Raw genomic sequence first — 21,149 nt, forward strand, 5'->3', positions numbered from 1 at the left:
CTTGAGGAATACTGTAATAAGTCATCTTACCCAGTTTAGTTTTATCTTGTCAATAGAAAAAATCTCTTCTACATAATTCTTAGAGCAATAAAGTTAGATAACATTTGTGGTTTGTTTTTTAAAGATAACTTTAGAAGTTTCAGATTTGTATTTTCATACTAAAAAAAAAAAGACCTTGGAATTAACTGTGCAGAAGGTTATTTTTAATTCATTTCAATTTGAGTTTAGTTCTTTTAGGTTTGGAAATCTGTGTATTTAATAAGCTTTACTTGAGGGAATTTTTTTTAAAAACCTGTCTATAAAAAGCAAAGCAGAAGATCAGTGTAGTGGAAGTGTGCAAATGGCGGTAGTCGTTACTTCTGTATCATTTGATAATGGCATCTTCTGCTGTCTGTTTGTTGTCTGTATTCGGGCTTTCCATTTTTATAGTCTAGTGTTTGCTATTGAGAATATTAAAAATGTAGCTTATAATTAATATCCAAAACTACAGGTACTTAATTTTTATGAGTAAAGATCAAAGAATTTCTGGCCATTTAATTTAGAAAACATAAAAGGTGAATTAATTGATTTCCCCCTCAAATATGTGAAGGGGTGAGTGGATAAAGCAGATATCAAGCTGTCTTACTATAAGTTCAGAAGATTAAAGGAAGTCATCTTGTTGGTTTTGGTACATTGTGAGGAAGTATTTTGTGATCATGTGGATGATAATAAAGATATATGCTGAGGTAGAACATGGCCCCTCTTTATATAGAGAGTCTTTAGGCTGGAAAGAAGCCAAATTTCTGTTGCTCTGGGAGACATCTTGAAGGCAGTGGCATAGAGTGTTAGAAGTCTCTAACACTGGAAGATGTTGAAGTTATCACCCTTAGAGTTTTAAAATATCATTGAATGTTTTGTTTTTGATTAATGACATGCAATACCTTTCTGAAAATCTTTTGACAGATGTGGTGAAAGCCTTGGTCAAGGACAGGTTTCTATCACTGTTTTGATGTGTCGTGTGAGATGGTTTGCTCTTAAGTCAGCACTTGGTTTCTGTTTACTTTTTGGACTTTTGATGCTAAATTGTTGAAGGAGAGTCTCTGAAAGGCCAATGTTAATCCTCTGAGGTCCAGCAACAATTGGATTATCTGCCTTCCATCAACAGTAAGAACTGATGATTCCTTTTGAGAAGGCAACTAATAGTCGGATGTGGCATTCTAGCGGGTCTGTTTCTCTTTCTTCCCCCCATAGGCCTATCAGCAGTCTGATGGGGCAGAAGACAGCAGAGATGGAAGGTGTTCAGGCCACCACTCTGAGGAGGTAAGCTCCGACTTTGAGCCGGCAGAGCAGGGGGCTCTTCCTGCCTCAGTTATATCCCTGTGCTCTTTGGAAAGCTGGGTAGAGAGAAAGAGCATCCAAAATGAGCTGAAGCATCTCATCCGCCCTGTTAGAGGGGAGCTCTAGGGTGCTTTGAACGTTCTATCTCTTGTTCTTTCCCACTTTTCCCTTTGAAATCCTGTGGTTTTATTTTGTTTTTCTTCCCAGAAAATTAGTAGTCAAAACAGGCAGATTGACCATCTGTTGTATGGGGATGATCATGAACAGATCCGCGTGCGTTCCCAGTCAGCGCTGAGTTGTGTATAGCGAGTCTTGATGAGTATAGTAATCATGAGAGTTTAAGGTTTTTCCTGAGATCTTGGTAAAGTGTGGGTTTACTCCAACAACGAATGACCTCTGACTACAGCTTAGACGTCCTGCAATAGACATTGGTCACTGCTGTGGGACTTGAGGCTGTGGGGTGACAGTTGTTGCTGAGGTAGGGTTTCCTTCCTGCTTTGCCTTTGCCTCTTCCCTATTTTCCCCTTTAATGGTTCCTTAGTGGCACTTGGGACTCTCAAGGTGGCTTTTCCTGTGTTAATCGGTGTCTTCAGAAACAGTTATGCTATTTACCGTTACTTAGTCCTTAAGTTATGCTTACTGGATATGTTGTTGTATGGAGTCATTATATTTTCAGAAAAGTGATTTCTTCTGAAGTTGTATTATTGATCTTGGCACATATTGAAGCATTTGTACATAGTACATAGTTACTGTATTTATATGATATTGTATGATATTTATGATTTGGGGTATATGTGCCTAAAAAGGTAATATTGGTATTTAGATCATAGTACAAGTAAAGAAAACATGAAACACAGAAGTTACTAACTGTTTCTGTCAAGATCCTTTCTGTAGGCATTAGAAAGGAAAAATAACCCCTGGAGGCATGCTCCCAGTAACACAGACAGTAGTGATAACCTACTCTTAAAGCAGGGCTCTATGATCTAGAATGCCTTTTATAAGGACTTTAATATATGTTTATAAGCTAAAATACATTTTAAACTTAACTTTGGTAGCTGTAGTGTATAAGCCATGAAAATTTTATACCTAAAGACTGAATAATAATGTTCCACCCTGGTGAACTGCATTTCTCACAGAAGTCCTGTGAAGTTTATCACCTACTGCCATCATAGCTGAGCTTGTGTGTGTTTGCACAGTGATTGAATTGGATAGTGAGGCAAATCTGAGGATATATTGGTTTTTGTTTGTTCATCTGTTTGTTTGAGACAGGGTTTTTATTGTACGGCCTTGGCTGTCCTAGAACTGGCTCTTAGACCAAGCTGGCATCAAACTCACAGAGACCCACCTGTCTCTGTCTCCTGAGTGCTAGGACTAAAAGCATGCAGCATCACTGCCTGTCTTCATGTAGAAATTTAAAAATTAAATGTTTCTGATAAATCAGTATCAAGACAGACATTTTACAAGTCATGGCATCTAAGTTTATTATATTCGTGTACATTAAGTTGGAAGACTAGAAGCAGAAATGGAGGATTGGTTGTGGACTGTGTATAATGGTCAGGCATAGGGGTAGATACACAACTAGAGTGGTGTCATGCAATAGGAAACCACTTCGGGTAACATTTGGGGGCCTTTGCCTCAGCTTAGCTTTCATTAGGTGGTACTTTGGTTTATGTGTTCAGGCTAAAGGAATTTAGAGCTTAGCAATTATCTGTGTATTCTTTCTACTGCGAATTACTTGGGAAAGAGAAGAGGATTTTTGTTTGTTTGTTTGCTGTTTGTTAATTTTGTGAACTTTTGAGCTTAATGGAAATAGTATTTATGGCATTTAGCTCTTACAAAAATAACTGGTAAAATAAACTGGCAATCTATATAATGGATATAATCCAGCCATAAAAAGTTAGGGAGTGACCTTAAATACATACACCTAAGTGAAAAAAGTAGTTTGAAAAGACTGCACACTGTGCGATCCCAACTCTAGGATACTCTAGAAAAGAAAAACCTTTGAAGACAGCACAGAGATCAAAGACAATGTGCCACTCTTTTATTTTCTTTAATTAATTAATTTATTCTATATAAGTACACTATACCTCTCTTCAGACACACGAGAAGAGGGCACTAGATCCCATTACAGATGGTTATGAGCCACCATGTGGTTGCTGGGATTTGAACTCAGGACCTCTGGAAGAGCAGTCAGTGGTCTTAACCACTGAGCCATCTCTCCAGCCCCACAGTGTGCCACTCTTAGTATGGATAATGAGATTGGGGGAGTTGTGTTTGTGTTGAGGAAAGAGCTGGGGCTCAATTTTACAAGTCCATTAAAACAGCACATGCACCTATACACACCTACGATCTTGCTCCTCAAGATTCTGAGGAGGATTCTGTGAGGTTTAAGGCCAGCCTGGGCTTCACAGTGGGTAAGACCCTGCCTCAAAAACAAACAAAAGACAGCACCACAAAACTTAACATGTACAATGGGCTCCAGGTCAGTTACTAAGAAGACCATACAGTAAGATCTTGTCTCCAAACAAAGAAAACAACACATAACACACAGGACAAGTAGTCTGTAATGCCTATTTATGTATCATCTGTGTCTGTATGTATCAATTTATCTGTCATCTATATCTACCCATCCCCTCCCTTCTATCCATCCACCTACCCACCCACCTATTAGTCAACAGAATCTCTCTGTCAGGCTGATTTCAAACTGCCTTGCCTCACTTTTCTGAGTGCTGGGTGATAGGTGTTTGATATCTCACCTAGCTTCAAATGTTGTTTTAGGGAAAAATAAGAAAATGGTGCCACGTGGAAATAATTGAAGCAGAAAGTATTCTTCATGGCTAGAAAGCTGTGAATGGAAGCCAAAGGAATTATTAGTGATAATCTGAAATGTTTAAAAAACAAAACCACCAGGTGGCGGTACCCCTTTCATCCCAGCACTTGGGAGGCAGAGGCAAGTATTTGGATCTCTGAGTTTTTGGCCTACATGGTCCACAGAGTGAGTTCCAAGACAGCCAAGGCTACACAGAGAAACCCTGTCCAGAAAAACCAAAAACCAACCAAACAAACAAAAAGCAAAAAGAAAAAGAAAACAAAAAACAAACAAAAAAGGAAATATTTTGTGAATAAACTTAAGCCAATCCTAGTGACGATAAATATTAATTCGGATAAATTTGGAAACACAGAAGTCAGTCATATACTGGGGTTATAATGGCTAATTTCTTACAGTTTTGTAAAGTGGTACATTTCAATGAAGCTATGCAAGCCAAACTTGATTAGCAAGCTAATATAAAATCAGTCAGGACCTGTTTCTGTAAGCTATAGGCTCTGGTCAACTCTTAGGAAATAGCACACGTATCTAAGCATTTCTTAGGTATACTTACTTACATTTAGTTGTGTTTTAGTTTATGAAAGCTGTCAAAATAAAATACTACAATTTAAATATTACTGTCACAGTCTGGAAGAGGAGGTCAAATCAAGCAATGGCCGGGTTGCTTTTTTATTTTATTTTATTGTTTTCTGTCCTGAAGCTCTTCTTCTTTGTTCGTAGGTCATTGTCCTTTTCCTGCTTGTCCACATAGCTATTGCTGTGTGAATAGAGTGGTAGCTCTAGTGTCTCTTACAGCCCTGGTGGGTCAGTGCACTCCCTGTTAATTATAGTCTTAAAAACTATTGCCGGGGTTGGGGATTTAGCTCAGTGGTAGAGCACTTGCCTAGGAAGCGCAAGGCCCTGGGTTCGGTCCCCAGCTCCGAAAAAAAGAACCAAAAAAAAAAAAAAAAAAAAAAAAAAAAAAAAAAACCTATTGCCAAACACAGTTCCATTGGGAGTTAGGGAACCCCATCTTTGAGTTTGTGAGCTGAGGCCCAGTTTAGTCCTTAACAAGACATCAGTGTTCTCCATGGGGTTTGGAAATGAAAGGTAATGTGATTTGACACATTGGATCCTATAACGTCTGGACCATTGTAAGAATGTCTCCTTATTTTAAACAAAGCAGGGATCATTGAAGAATTACAAGCATGGTATTCTACCCAGACTATAGAATAAAAGCTAAGTAGATATACTAGTCAGGAGATAATTGTAATAGTAGTACAAGCATTAGATGATATGATAGAATAAAATTTGATGGCACAGATGGAAAAAGTAGTCAGAGTCTAGATTTATTTATTATTATTGTTTTTGAGACAGGATTTTACAATGTAACTCTCATTAGCTGGAACTCACTATGTAGACTAGGCCAGCCTTGAACTCACAGAGATCCTCCTGCCTCTGCCTCCCAACTACTGCGATTAAAGTCACCACCACTACACCTGGCTTGTATTTATTTTTTTTTAATTTTTTTAAAGATTTATTCATTTATTATATATAAGTGCACTGTCGCTGTCTTCAGACACACCAGAAGAGGGCATTGGATCTCTTTACAGATGGTTGTGAGCCACCATGTGGTTGCTGGGAATTGAACTCATGACCTCTGGAAGAGCAGTCGGGTGCTCTTAACGGCTGAGCCATCTCTCTAGCCCCTGTATTTATTTTTAAAATTAGATACATTGTATTTACTGATAAATGCTTTGACAAAATAAGTAGAACAAACAACTTCAGGGAGGAAAGATATATTTTGGCTCATTGTATCAGAGATTTTAATCCTTTGCATAGGGAGGATATGACAGGAAACAAAGATGGAGGGAAAGATTAGGGACCAGGTGTAACATTCAGATTATGGCCCAGAAACCTACTTCCTCTGGCTAGACCTGGTCATACCATTTCTACCACCTCCCAAAATAGAACTACCAGCCTGGGACTAAGTGTTCACCTCATGAGCTTGTGGATAGTTCAGATTGACACAGCAGTTGGAGTACGGTGTGAAAGGAGGTATGAAGAGAGGGGCAAGTGTGGGGAAGGGAGGAGATTTGGGGGAGGGGAGGGTGGCTGCAGGACTTTTGCCTGAGTAAGGGTATGGGAATGAGCTGCTTTGGGAGTCAGTTTTTGTTTTGTAAATATCTTACAGGCCATACTGTTTGTTTTTAGTATATTTTTTTCTTTTGTTTTTTGACATTTTTGTTTTTGTTTTTGCTTTTTGTTTTATTTTGTTTTGCTTTGTTTTTTGAGATAGGGTCTTACTCTGTAGCCCTAGTTAGCCTGGAACTCTACTACATAGACCATCTGGCCTCAAATTCATGGACATCTATCTACCTCTGCCTCCCTAGTACTTGAATTAAAAGCAGTATCATCATGCTAATTAAAGGCATGTATCATGATGCTTGGTTATAGATTCATTCTATCTCTCATCTGTCCATCATCCATAGCTATCTATCTAAACCCACTTATTTATTTATTTAGAGACAGAGTTTCTCTGTGTAGCCTTACCTGTCCTGGAACTTATTCTGTAGACAAGACTAGCCTTGACTTCAAAGATCCCTCTGCCTCTGTTCCTGAGTGCTGAAATTAAAGGTGTGCATCACCACTACCTGGCTTTTTTATTTTTAGTGTGTGTGTGTGTGTGTGTGTGTGTGTGTGTGTGTGTGTGTGTGTGTGTGTGTGTGAACTTGTGTGCCTGCCTGTATGCATACATATATGCATGTGGAGGCCAGAATAGGGCATCAGTTCTCTTGGGGCTAGGGCTACAAGCACTTGTGAGGTACCCAGTGTTGATATTAGGGTATAAATTCGGGTGATCCAGCCCCTGTTTATTTGTTGAGATCAGAGTCTCATACAGCTCTGGCTGGTGCAGAACTCACTCTTACGTGGAACTTGTGATCTTCATGTCTTCCCCTCCCAGGGTGGTGCTAAGATTCTATGCACAACCATTCTTGGCCTACTCTTGTCTTTTTATTTTCTGTGATATACTTTCAGTCCCTGTTCATTTACATAGGCACAATCCTGAATTGGTGTTTTCAGATAGGCGGCATTTCTTTTAAGAAGCACCTTTAATTACTATATTTTGTTTGGAAATCATATTTGTGGCAACATTATTCTTTGTCCTTTGCAAATATTAACTCACTTAATCCTAATGGGAACTATTATTACTAAACAAAGAAATAAGCCCAGAGAGGTTAATTTATTGAAGTCATGTGACAGTAAGATAGCAAGCATTATATTCTACTTTCATTTCATAATTTCCTATATTTCTCCACTATGGTAGCATGCTTGCATTCTCACTGTAAATTCTGAGCACCTTGTTTAAATCTTCTGCTGATGTCAGAGGACATACTAAGTGGATTGACTATTCAAGCTAAAGGGAGTCCCTAGGCAAACAGATAGATACAAATTGTGTTTGAACTAGAGTGGGATGGTTAGTAGGCAATTAAATCCATCTCAGAGGTAACTACTGTAATTTCTTTAATACTTTATGTGTTATTTTTGTACCTTTTAGCTTCTGGTCTTTCTTGCTATCTTACTTGTGCCACTTATCCATGATGAGTTTGAAAATAATTTATTCATTCTTTTTTTTTTTTTTTCCGGAGCTGGGGACCGAACCCAGGGCCTTGCGCTTCCTAGGTAAGCGCTCTACCACTGAGCTAAATCCCCAGCCCCCAATTTATTCATTCTTATATAGTATTCCTGATTTGGGAATGTGAATATTTTCTCCACTTTGGTATGCCTTGACAAGGAGGTTCTTTCCAGCTTTGGATGATTAAACACCATTTAATGCCATTACGTATGTGGTGGGTTTCATCACTGACAAAAACATCCAATAAAAACAGTTCAGTGAAGGTGAGGTCTGTATCTCGTAATCTCAGAGGTTTGGCTGCATGGGTGTGTATGTATCTTTTATTGATGATATTGGATCAGTCACTTTTTCAGAGAACCTATAGCACAGGCCTTTGAGGTACATTTTACATTCAAACTTTAATATTGGGCACATATATTTCTTAGCAATAAAGTATTTTGTCGTAGGTTGGCAAACATTCAGCCTTGTTAATTCTTGCCAAACTTTTCAAATTGGTTTTGTGTGTGTGTGTGCGTGTGCGTGTGCGTGTGCGTGTGCGTGTGCGTGTGTGTGTGTGTGTGTGTGTGTGTGTGTGTGTGTGTGGAGGTGTTGGTTTTGTTTGTTTGTTTGTTTGTTTGTTTGAGATACGGTGTTTGTTTGTTTGAGATACGGTTTCTTTGTGCTGGCCTGAAATGCACACAGATCTACCTGCCTCTGCCTCCCAAATGCTAGGATTAAAGGCACATACCACCACCACTCAGCTTGTCTTAAAACTGAATGTAGCATTTTACTCCTGCCAGCAATGTATGAAAGTTGTATTTGTTTCCATTTTCACAAGCATTGGTTGTCTTATAGTACTTATTTTAGCCAACTTGATCAAGTACAATAAGCTGATTATTCATTTTAATGCATATATCAATGGGCTTTCATTTAGTTCATAGTTCTAGTGGTTCAAAGTGGAAGATAAAGGATTCAGGCTTACTGGGCCTCTGGCATAGGCCTGTGACCAGTGGTAACACAATGTTGGGGACATCTTCAAACAGTAAGCCAGGGGGCAATTAGGAATGAGGCTCTTTCTTCCAACAAGTTGCTTTTATGGGAATTCAGAAATCTGATGGTATTTAATTTCTTCCAAGGACAGTTTTCCCCCAATCAACCAGAGATCTCACCAGGCCTTATCTCTCTGTGGTTTCATACTGCCTCCCAACACTGCCACCATAGGGACCAAGCCTGCAACACACTAATCCTCAGGGACAAATCATATCCAAACAAGGATAGTTTCTCTGATGATTCAAAAAGTCTGACTATGCATTTTCTTTCTTCCTTTCTTTCTTTCTTTCTCTCTTTCTTTCTCCCTCTCTTTCTTTCTTTCTTTCTTTCTCTCTTTTTTAATCTTTTAAATGACTGTTTCTCTTTTTCTATTTTTTTAATATAGGCAAGACATGACTTCTTTTCTTTTCTTTTATTTATTGTATATGAGTACACTGTAGCTGTCTTCAGACACACCAGAAAAGGGCATTGGATTCTATTACAGATGGTTGTGAGCCACCATGTGGTTGCTGGGAATTGAACTCAGGACCTCTGGAAATGTAGTCAGTGCTCTTAACCTGTGAGCCATCTCTCCAGCCTACCGAGTATGCATTTTTACTTGGCAATTTGATGCTTTAAGTTCCCGAGACTGGGTTATCCTATAAGGAAAAGGAATTGTTTGAATACCATCCCCTGGAAGTGAAATGTTTTCATTATTATTTTTGTTTTCTGTGTATAAGTCTCTTGCCTGCATTTCGTGTCTATGTACAGTGCACGTGCCTGGTGCCTGTGGAGCCGGAAGAGAGTGTTGGATTTCTAGGGACTGGAGTGACAGATGGTCGAGAGCTACTTTGTAGGTGCTGGGGACTGAACCTGGGTCCTTTACAAGAGCAGCGAGTGCTTCTAACCGTGAGCCATTTCTTTCAGTCCCCCATACCCAGGATGGGCAGGTTCCATTATATAAAACAGATTAAAAGGCGTATTTCTCTTTTGCTTTTTTGAAGACTGGGTTTATAGCACAGACTGGCCTGGACTTCACTGTAACAGACTGATGTCAAACTCACAGCAGTATCCTGCCGACCTTTAGATTCCAGGTGATCTAACACGCCCGGCTGAGAGTGCGTTTCTTCAGGCAGTGTAGCACGGTACCCAGGTGCCTCTACTAGGAAAGAATCATCTTTGTGACCTTCAGTGAGTTAGCCATATTGCCATGGTTTTCTCTCCAAAATTAATATAAAGCGATGCTTCCTTCATAATGTGATGATAAAATCATTTTATGGTCAGTTTTTAGGGTATGCTACAAGCAGAATGTCAGTATGGTATTAATATAAATTTTATGAATTTATTTCAAGTGGGTTGGCAGAGTCATGGGGCTCTAATTGTAATACATTTGAAGTTGAAGTTTATGAATGATACTGGCTTCTAATTTAACCTTAATCTTCCTTTCTTTTTTTGCACATTATCAAGAAAACATTGATTAATAGGGCTAGTGAGTTAGTTTAGTTAGTATAAAGGCACTTGCTACCAATCCTGAGATCTCATAGAACCCATGTGGTGGGAGGAGAGAACCAGTTGCAGCAGGATGTGGTCTGACCTTCATACAATACTGTGGCATACATGCCAACCCTCCCAGTATACACAGAACATAAATAAATGTTATAAATAAACAAAAATTATCAAAATACGAATTGACAAAGATGAATAATTAAAAAGGGTTGGTAGTCTTGGGATTCCCTTAACTTTTAAATAAGCTTAGTTAATGAGCAGTAAACAATGTTTAGCTCCTTTTTAAGGTTTAATTTTATTCACTTATATATTTGAATATCTGTGTGTGTATGTGGGTGTGTTTACAAATACATGTGTGTGAGCTCCTGAGTGCATCCCATGCATGCAAGTACCTTTGGAGGCCAGCAGATCAGATCCTCTGGCACTGGACTTACTGCCAGGTGTGGGTGCTGGAAATGCACCTTGGGTTCTCTATAAAAGAAGCAAGTGCTTTTAACTGCTGAGTGGTCTCCATCATATAAAATAAATGACATTGTACTTTTTTCTTATAAAGTCTTCAAAAATTATTTTGAAATTGTTACTAAATATCTACAATTTGCGTAGATTACCTGGTTGTGTTCTTTATGTATTTTTGTTTTAAATGAGCAGCACCACACATTTTCAGATTTCAGCATGTGTTGTGTTACCCTAGTGCACTATAGTATTAGTGACTTATTACTGCTTTGGGTCACAGCATAAAGTCAAAAGCAGATGTGCCCATTACCTGTCTATGTAAGAAAGTGCACTCCACAAACATTGTGCATCGTGGTATAAATTTAATGAGCCAGACATACAGGCTTGAGTTACAAACAAATTATGCCAAAAAAGAAATTGAGTTCTGAATAATGACATATTTCTAAGACATTCCAACAAATTCTGGCAGGCAAATGTGTACAAACCCCACACTGTGCAGCACATTAATGTTCTTGGTGCTTCACATGTAAACATGAAGCATATAAAAATGTATGTGCCCTTCTGGAATTGTCTAGTTGTCTTTGCAGCTCATTGGTTGACCTTACACAGAATGTTTCTAATTTATCATGATTTAAATGTTCTCTTGACAATGCCACTAGCATTGTGGCTGTTCTGCTGCCCTTAGCCACGGTGGGGTTCTTCAGCTGCCTACCCAGTCTGCCTCTGCCTTGTAGCCATGGTTTACTGTAGTAGCATATATCTGCAACTTGCTCATTAAAGGTCACCCCAGTGTTATTTCTTCATGAGCTTCCGGGAGCCCTTCTGCTCTGAATTGCTCTATTTTCTGTCAGTCACCTTTAAAATCCTATCCTGACATTTTGTGTCTCAGAATCTAATTTTTTTTTCCGTTTTGTTTTGATATTAAAAAACATTTTGTGAGCCAGCTCCACATCAGTGCACTTCACAACATCCACCTGCAGAGGGAGCTAAATAAAAGAAGATGAGACCCTGAACTCCAGAAGACTCAAAGCAGAGAACGTTTACAGCGAGACGTTGTCATCCTGCTAGTACTGAAAAAAGAACTTGATACTCAGAAATGGTTGAGTTGAAGTCAACCATATGGGTTCTGACACAAGGACCAGACTTGTGTGATTTTTGTTTCTGAATTCTCCATCGTATAGAAAGCTGTAAAAGGATGATCTGACACACATGTATACGTTAGAGAACCAATCTGACATTTGTTCTCTTCTCTGAAGGTGGTATTTAAGGACAGTAGAATGTGGTCGTTTTGTGACCACAGAATTTCACATAGGGAGCTGGGCTAAGGCTGAAGTGCTAAAGCTGTGGCTAACATACAGTATGTTAAAGACAGGCAGTTATTGTATAACTAAGGTTTTGTACTTGTTTGATTAAGCATATGTATCTTGATTGCAGTCAGCAGACTTGAAGAGAGAGAAGCAGAACTGAAGAAGGAGTATAATGCACTGCACCAGAGACACACGGAGGTGGGTGTCTGTCCCTACTAGGTTAGTGCTGGAGCAGAGACGCCTTTGTAAGTCTGCGCTCTTGGAAAGTTAGAACAGTTCATAGGCATAATTTCCAGAAAGTATCATGTGGCATTTGACTTTTATTCTTTTTAAATCTGGAATTAAATTTTCCTGTAGGAAATTTATATGCCTCAGAATAATGTTAGTTATTTAAGACAGTTCCTTAGTAGTCTAGCAAAACCCTTTTGCATATAATAAAATGTTGACTTGATGCTGAGAAAATTGATTTGCTACCAGTTAGGAAAATGCTGCATTGGTAAGATATTGGTATAGATCTCTCTATATATAATTTAGTTGTAAAGGACTTATTAAATGAATTGTTTATAATTTACATTATATTTTATATTAAATTATATCAAATTTATACTTACAAATTTATAATACATTAAAATGTATTTAAAATTATTCCAATTTTCAGCATTTTAGGTTTTTTGAGATTTACTTATTATTTTTAGATTTTTGTTTTTTTGTACATGAGTGTCCTGCCTACTTGTAAGTGCAGTGCCTACAGAGGCCAGAAGAGGGCATCAGATCCTCTAGAACTGAATTACAGATGTTCGCTTCCTACATGAATGCTGGCAACTGAACCTAGGTCCAGGGTGTTCAACTGCTGAGCCAACTCTCCAGTCTTCTTCAGTATTTTAAATTAGTCTTTGCAGCATATAATCGCTTTGTGACCCTTGTTTTGAAGAGTCCATTAGTCTTTAACATATTGTATTTGTTTCTGTCTTGTCAATGTGATGTTTATTCCTGTGTGTTATGGTCAGGCGGAGATTCACGGGCCTTTTTAAAAAAAAAAAAAAGATTTATATTTAGTTCATGTACACTGTCGCTGTCTTCAGACACACCAGAAGAGGGCAGCAGATCCATTACAGATGGTTGTGAGCCACCATGTGGTTGCTGGGATTGAACTCAGAACCTCTGAAATAGCAAGCAGTGCTCTCCACCACTGAGCCATCCCTCCAGCCCCACATACCTAAATGAATTTCACAGTACTCCCCTCTTCCCTCTCCTTCTCCTTTCTATAGCCCTGGCTTGCCTGGAACACACTATGCAAACCAGGCTGGCCTTGAACTCACACATACCTCTGCCCTCAATTCTGGGGTTAAAGGCCACCTCTCTTGGCCATTTTCTCTTTGCTAATCCTGTCTTATATTGTACCTAATTCTAGGTTGGTTTGTTTGGGTTGGGTTGGGTTTTTTTGAGACACGGTCTCTCTGTGTAGCCCTGGCTGTCCTGGAGCTCTTCTGTAGACCAGGCAGGCCTCGATCTCAGAGATGCGCTTGCCTCTGCCTCCTGAGTGCCTGGACCAAAGCTATGCACCACCACTGCCTGGCTTGATCTAGTTTTTTATCTACCTACTTATTTAGGTGATGGCGACTGAGTCGGGGGCTTCGCTCATGCCCCCGCAGTCCTATTGGTAGACTTCAGTTCCTGTTTTCCTTCTTTTGCTGCCTATGGTAGAGACCAATGGTGCTTGCTGCTTTTAAGCATCATAAAATCATATTATACTCAATTTCATTTGTTTTGAATAAAGCAGAATTTTTTTCCTATTCATGGGATTGAGGTTAGGCATTACTACCCCGGAACACAAATTGTCACAGAATTAATAGAAGTAGAAGGGAAGTTTGGTCATAAGGGACATAGGCCCTGGAAAGATGGAAGTAGGTTAGACAGTAGGTTTTATTAAGTTAAAACGCCTGCTTCAGTAATACAGCGCTTACTAGATAGGAAGGGTGTTCCTACAGACACGCCCTGCTTCAGTAATACAGCGCTTACTAGATAGGAAGGGTGTTCCTACAGACACGCCCTGCTTCAGTAATACAGCGCTTACTAGATAGGAAGGGTGTTCTCACAGACACGCCCTGCTTCAGTAATACAGCGCTTACTAGATAGGAAGGGTGTTCCTACAGACACGCCTGCTTCAGTAATACAGCGCTTACTAGATAGGAAGGGTGTTCTCACAGACTCGCCCTGCTTCAGTAATACAGCGCTTACTAGATAGGAAGGGTGTTCCTACAGACACGCCCTGCTTCAGTAATACAGCGCTTACTAGATAGGAAGGGTGTTCCTACAGACACGCCCTGCTTCAGTAATACAGCGCTTACTAGATAGGAAGGGTGTTCCTACAGACACGCCCTGCTTCAGTAATACAGCGCTTACTAGATAGGAAGGGTGTTCTCACAGACACGCCCTGCTTCAGTAATACAGCGCTTACTAGATAGGAAGGGTGTTCCTACAGACACGCCCTGCTTCAGTAATACAGCGATTACTAGATAGGAAGGGTGTTCTTACAGACTCGCCCTGCTTCAGTAATACAGCGCTTACTAGATAGGAAGGGTGTTCCTACAGACACGCCCTGCTTCAGTAATACAGCGCTTACTAGATAGGAAGGGTGTTCCTACAGACTCGCCTGCTTCAGTAATACAGCGCTTACTAGATAGGAAGGGTGTTCCTACAGACTCGCCCTGCTTCAGTAATACAGCGCTTACTAGATAGGAAGGGTGTTCTTACAGACACGCCCTGCTTCAGTAATACAGCGCTTACTAGATAGGAAGGGTGTTCTTACAGACACGCCCTGCTTCAGTAATACAGCGCTTACTAGATAGGAAGGGTGTTCTTACAGACTCGTAGGTAAAAGCCTGCTGTTGATGCTTTCCACACCATTGATTTCCATATCAGAGTAAGGTTCTGGATATATGCAGTATTTACTTACATTGTTTATTGATGATGATATTTACAAAATATATTTGGAGAAATATGTTTAAATGTAATAAGTAATTAATAGTAATAATGTTTTTAAAATAAAGTTATAACTTATAGTAATTAGAGATTAATAAATTGTGATATATTAAAATATATTTAAATTATTTATATTCTTCATAAATATATACATTCTTCAAAGAATAAATATAAAGTGAGATTTTATTTTCCTAATATCTATTTAATAAAAATGAAGATATATTTCTATAGAAATTTTAAATCTTCCCATCTGTCTCCTATGAAAAGGCATAGTAGGGGTTGGGGATTTAGCTCAGTGTTAGAGCACAAGGCCCTGGGTTTGGCCCTCAGCTCCGAAAAAAAGGAAAGAAAAAAAGAAAAGAGAAAAAAGAAAAGGCATGTTAAGTTTTCTGTCTGTTTCCGTGCCTTCAGAGATGTACACTATTGGAAGAGAAATGCTCTCAAGAAAGCTTAGTTACCAAGTCAGAGACCCGGGGCTGGACGTCATCAGGCGTCTTTGCCTTTGCTGACTGACAGCTCTTTCCTAAGCTCCTCTCTTGCAGTTACAAGAGGCTCTGTCTTTTGCCCTGATAGACTCTATTTTATTTGCTTTAAGTAGGCTTATGTAACACAGATAAGGCTGCTTTAAAGGTGAGTCTGTTCACTATAACCTAAAATTTTCTGTTTTTCCATTTGCTCTAGAAACTCCATTGAATTAATTAGCATGAATAAATAGCTCTGGAATCCCGTAGGGTGCCTTTCCAGAGAAAGGGACTCTGTACCTGTTTATTGTTATTTTCAAGGAAGGTAGCATTTTTTTTTACAGGCAGAATTATTTTAATATTACTTTGACAAAATACAATGCTTACTGCGAACAGTGGGAAATTTATTCTGGCTCCTTTTGAAAATGTGAATGGCCATTCTTTAATCAAATAATAAATTTGTGTGCATTACTGATTTTACTTAAAGGAATGCATACCTTGCTACATGTGGTATATGCTTATAAGCTACCTTATCAGCACATAGAGGTTGAGGAGCCAGCCTGGAGTTGTGAGTTCTAGGTCAGTCTAGATGTTTAAAAAGACACTTTATCATAAAACTAATTTAACTGTTAGTTTCCCAACAACACAGTGTAGGTAAGGAAGTGTTTGTTTACTTTGGTTCCTGGTCACAGTCCATCTTGGCAGGGAAGGCATGGCGGCAGGCCCATGAAGAGCTGGTCGTTTGTACACGGTCAGGAAGCACAAAGCATACGTGCTCAGTGAGCATTTCCCATTTATGCAGTATGATATCCAAGTCCATGGAATGGTGCTACCTAAATTTGGGGTAGTTCTTCCCACCGCAGTTAATCTGCACAATCCTTCACAGATGTGCCAGTGGCTTGTTTGCACAGTGGCTTGTTTCTAGATTCTGTGAAGTTGATAGTGTCAGCATCACACTGACTGCTGACTGACCAAAAGACACACCTTCAAGTCAGCACAGGCGTGAGGAGTGGTTACGGAAAAGCATTGGGACCACATGACTTGTGTTCTTTTGCTAACCACTACACATGTGAACTTTGTGCAGAGCTGAGAGAGTTTCATATGGACCATTTAAATTCACTCTTAGAGTTTTCTTTGGCCAACTTATCATTTCTCCATACTTTATACTTGGGAATTTTTAGAAAGATATTCTGGTGTGATGTCCCCAAATTCTCTGCTAGTGACTAAATCTGAAACTTGGTCTTCCTGATTCTATGATTTTAGGGTTTTCTCTATGCTGTGTGTGTATGTACCTGTGATATGTGTATGGGTATTTTGCCTGCATGTACGCCTGTGTACCACTTGTATATCTGGTGCCCATGGATGCCAGAAAATGGTATCGGATCCCCTGGAACTGAAAGTCGAGTGTGCCATGTGAGTACTGGGAATTCAACCAGGTCTTCTGGAAAAGCATCCAGCACCATTAACCACTAAGCTATCTTTGCTGTTCTTTAAAACAGGGTGTCATATAGTTCAGGCTGTCTCACACTTGCTATGTAACCGAGGATGGACCTTTAAACTACTCATCCTTGCCTCCATTTCCACGAGCTAGCATTACAGGCTGAGTGCTCTAGATGTTTTTCTGAGCCTGTCTCATGGAATCCCACTGGTTTTAAGAGAGCAACTTTAAGGGCTGGAGAGATGGCTCAGAGGTTAAGGGCACTGACTGCTCTTCCAGAGGTCCTGAGTTCAAGTCCCAGCAAACCACATGGTGGCTCACAACCATCTATAATGAGATCTGATGCCCTCTTTAATAAATAAATAATTCTTAAAAAAAAAAAAAAAGAGAGAGAGAGAGCAGCTTTAAGAACTGTATGGAGAAAGATTCAAGGTGACTACTGAGAGTCTGTGCTCCAATCTATGTGGTTTGCTTTTTGGTTTTGTCAGTGTGGAGTCAGTCTTGGCTGTGAAGACAACTCCACCGAGGGTAGTCTGTGCCTGTCCCAAACAACAGTTTTTCAGATAATACAGCGGAATCTTTGATGAGTCTAGCTATGTGAGTTGGTTTGCTTACTGGGAAATTAATAGCTTATCTGAGATGAAGGAGACTAGAACTGGTAGACTTGGTAAACTGTGTATGAAACGCCCTGGCCCACTCTCACATCGTTCTCTATCTGGAATGTTGTCTTTCCTCTCCCTCCATCACCCCCTTCTTTTTTAAAATCATAACCATAATATAAATTATTTTTAAAATTTCATGTGCAGTGTATTTTGTATTCTGTTTGTTTGTGACATATAGCTTGTTATTTTAAATATATCAGGAAATGCTTTAGGGTGTGGGATTTTCTTGTGGGTGTGAAGAAGAAAGAACAATGGGTTCATTGCTTCACTGGAGAGTTAACTAAAGGGCCAGATGCATCCTGGGTCCTGCAGTGTGGAACTGCTCAAGTAGCTGCATCAAACAGATTTGAGTCCCAGCTTTAAAGCTAATGGCGGAAAACACTTTATTGTTAGCTGTTTTCTGTTGGACCTGGGGATTATCTGTAAAATATTGTGAGGGTTAAATTAAAAATATTTCTGTTAAAGTGGTTAGCATTCAGTACGATAGCTGCTGTTTTGCTGTCCCTCTGTCCTAGTAAGGGCTACTTTAGTGTGGTCTGTATTTTCATATTAGACTATTTTGGAATGCCAGGATATTATAGTGTCTTCTAAATTTTAAATATTTAAGCATTTAAGATAATAACCTATTTGTAAAATTGGTTCTATAATGAATTACTAATAAAGACAATCTGAAGGAGGTTTCCTTTTCTTTCTTTTTAAAAACATTCTTTCATTTGAACAAATCACCTCTCCATGACTACTGTCCAGACAGGAGAACCCAGCTAATGCTTTCTACGACTTCTCTAACATTCCGTTTGCATATATGAGGACCAACATTGCTATATTAGTCTCGGTTTATTTTTTTTTCCTTGAAGTCCTTTCTTGATACAAGAATAAAGTGGCTCATTATTCCTGATTTGCTGACACAGCCAAAACTTTTTATGCAAAATTCTTAAAATGGTTTGGAAGAGAAAACTAGACATTTTAATAAAACATGTAAATGTCCTTGTAACTTTGTCTTCATTTTTCTTTACTGTTAACAGCTCTCATTTTGACTAGCCTTTTTATTTTAAATGTTAGTTTTAGTTGTCTGTGTGTGTGTGTGTGTGTGTGTGTGTGTGTGTGTGTAGGCCAGGTGTATGTGAGTTCCCATGGAAGTCACTTAGATTTTTCAGCTCTTGAACTAATGTTTTTTAAAACTATTTTTAAAATTGCATCTCTCTCTCTCTCTCTCTCTCTCTCTCTCTCTCTCTGTGTGTGTGTGTGTTTTCATATGACAACTTGTAACTTTTCCTTCCACCATATGAGTTCTGAAGATCAAATCCCATCCTATTTATCTTTTCTATCATGTGGCTCCTTATCTATGACTCAGAATCAAAGTATTTTTTATTTTTATTTTCTAATTTAAATTTTTATTTCTATTAATTTGTTACAATTATATTAAATACTGATGTTAGTAAATTAGCACAGGAGAAGGTACTTCGAAATTTTTTCAACTATAAATCTGAAGAAATAATTAAGAATACTGTCTTTAAATTAAATTGAAATTTATTTTTACTCTGGTAATTACTATTAGCATGGAAAGATGAATATACAGAATTTTCTCTCAAGTTGGGCATTAATCTTGATGTTCTCCATTTAAGTGCATGGTTTCTCAAATGTTACTAATTTTAGTCAGCATTCTCTTAGAACCTCCTACCAAAATCTGGGTACTACTTTGTATTTATACCAGTATTTTTCATTTAATAACATCACATATTTTACGAAACTGTTATGTAATGCAAAGGAGGATCTTAGCTGCGCTTACTGATTTTATTGTCTGAACTGTGAGCATTTGCTATTCCTTTGCTACCACAGGCTTTCATCCTCAGGACTTACGTCTTTACACGAAATTGAGTAATCTTGTAAGAAAGTTGTGCCAAAATGTTTCCATTGCTATAATTCTGTGTTCTATTTTAGGTGATAGCCTTAAGTTTTGTTTCTGTTTTTTCTTTCTTAAAATAGATGATCCATAATTACATGGAACACTTGGAAAGAACCAAACTTCATCAGCTCTCAGGGAGTGAGCAGCTAGAGGCCACAGCTCACAGTAGAATTAGGTAAGCTTTGCTGTATACCCTGTGCCTAAGAAAATGTGAAAATCAGTAATCCATCTTTTTTGTTTATGTTTTTCCTGTTTTTTAGTCTGAGAACAATAGTCAGCTCCCCCAAAATCTCTACAGGAAAGGGAAAAAAATGTAAAAATAGAAATATCATTTTAAAAGTTAAATTATGAGCTTCATGAATTATAAGCAACATAGTGCAGGGTTTTAATTATTTCCTTGATACTTGATGGAAAATCAGAGTAGGTTTGAAATTTTCCCGTTTGTGGGTATGCCGAAGTTTTTCAATTCTCCCATATAATTGGTCCTTTTTGTTGCACAGAGGCATGTTTAAAAGGATTAGCCGGCCGTCTGTTTGATGTAGGAGTGTGAATAAATTATGTAGATCGCTAGGTATTGTAGCCAATGAGCTAAGCCAAGACTCTTAGTGGCGAGGAACGTAGTTAGTAGGCTGGCTCTCCTCCGGGTTGCTGCATAAATGCTAGGAGCAGCAGCTCTATGGTTATGAGGTGGGGGGGGGGGGGAGCGGAATGACGTCATCTCTCGGGAGCCGCTGCAGGATGGAGTGGAAAGCTGCTGCTGATGGCATTGTTTTTGTGGCAGCAGCTGAATGACAGATCCTCACTACAAAGATACCCTTTTGGCCCCCGCGTAGGCCTCCTGGTTCGGACATTTCACCATGCCAGCACAGCGCCATGAATCCTGGATGCATGCTGCTGTTTGTGTTTGGCTTTGTTGGCGGGGCGGTGGTCATTAATTCTGCGATCTTAGTATCTCTCTCTGTTTTGCTGCTTGTGCACTTTTCTATTTCTACCGGTGTGCCAGCGCTGACGCAGAACCTACCAAGGATACTCAGGTACTCCGTCCAGTCTCTCTTGGAAGCTCCTGCTTCGCTGGTGGTCTTTTGTTTTTTAATTCTTAGCACCATGAGTCTGCTTTGTAACCATTTCTGTTGCAGATTCAAACAATGGAAACGGCCTCAAGCTAGGATGTCTATTATTTTGTAGGTTCCTAAATGGAACTCTGTTTTGTGTTTGAAAATTACAGACCAAAAAAAAAAAAAAGGAATTCTCTCTTGTACTTGTACATAAATATAAGGTCAGCGTGGTCTGAATGTTGAAGAGTAAGGAAGATCGGGAGCCGAGTACCAGGTCCAAGTTTGTATACAGCTCTGGATTTAGCTTCTGAGCATTTAGGGACAAATAGCTTTTATGCTTTCTGTTGCAAATGGTTAGCCACAGATTGTAGGTTCTATTTGTTTGAGTTGTCCTTTGCCTGATGTAATGTTTGATATCAGTTTTATAGTTATTAATAACAGCTTATGGAAACTGATATTTTCCTGCTATTATAAAATATATTTTAAACTAAAAAAATTTAAATTCTTAAGAGAAGAATAGAATGCCTTCCCCTCAGTTATTTGCACATCAAAGTTGTGAAAGCTTTACAAAGCCTATTCATTATTGTTTGGTCAGATGTCACCCTTTCTTTTCT

General features: G+C 39.0%; 1 protein-coding gene across 17 annotated transcripts in view; it reads left to right on the plus strand.

Annotated features, from left to right (window-relative positions):
* The window catches only part of Spag9 (sperm associated antigen 9), a 128,270-nt gene that overhangs the window by 30,637 nt on the left and 76,484 nt on the right, over nt 1-21,149 (plus strand). For 8 of the 17 annotated variants that reach the window (XM_087573131.1, XM_087573133.1, XM_087573132.1 and 5 more), the window contains 2 exon segments: nt 12,162-12,232; nt 19,561-19,655. In XM_087573131.1, coding sequence (XP_087429257.1) covers nt 12,162-12,232; nt 19,561-19,655 — 166 coding nt within the window. 17 annotated transcript variants of the gene reach the window in all.

This window comes from Rattus norvegicus, chromosome 10 (assembly GCF_021556685.1).
Source record: "Rattus norvegicus strain SHRSP/BbbUtx chromosome 10, alternate assembly SHRSP_T2T, whole genome shotgun sequence".
Taxonomy (NCBI): Eukaryota; Metazoa; Chordata; class Mammalia; order Rodentia; family Muridae; genus Rattus; species Rattus norvegicus.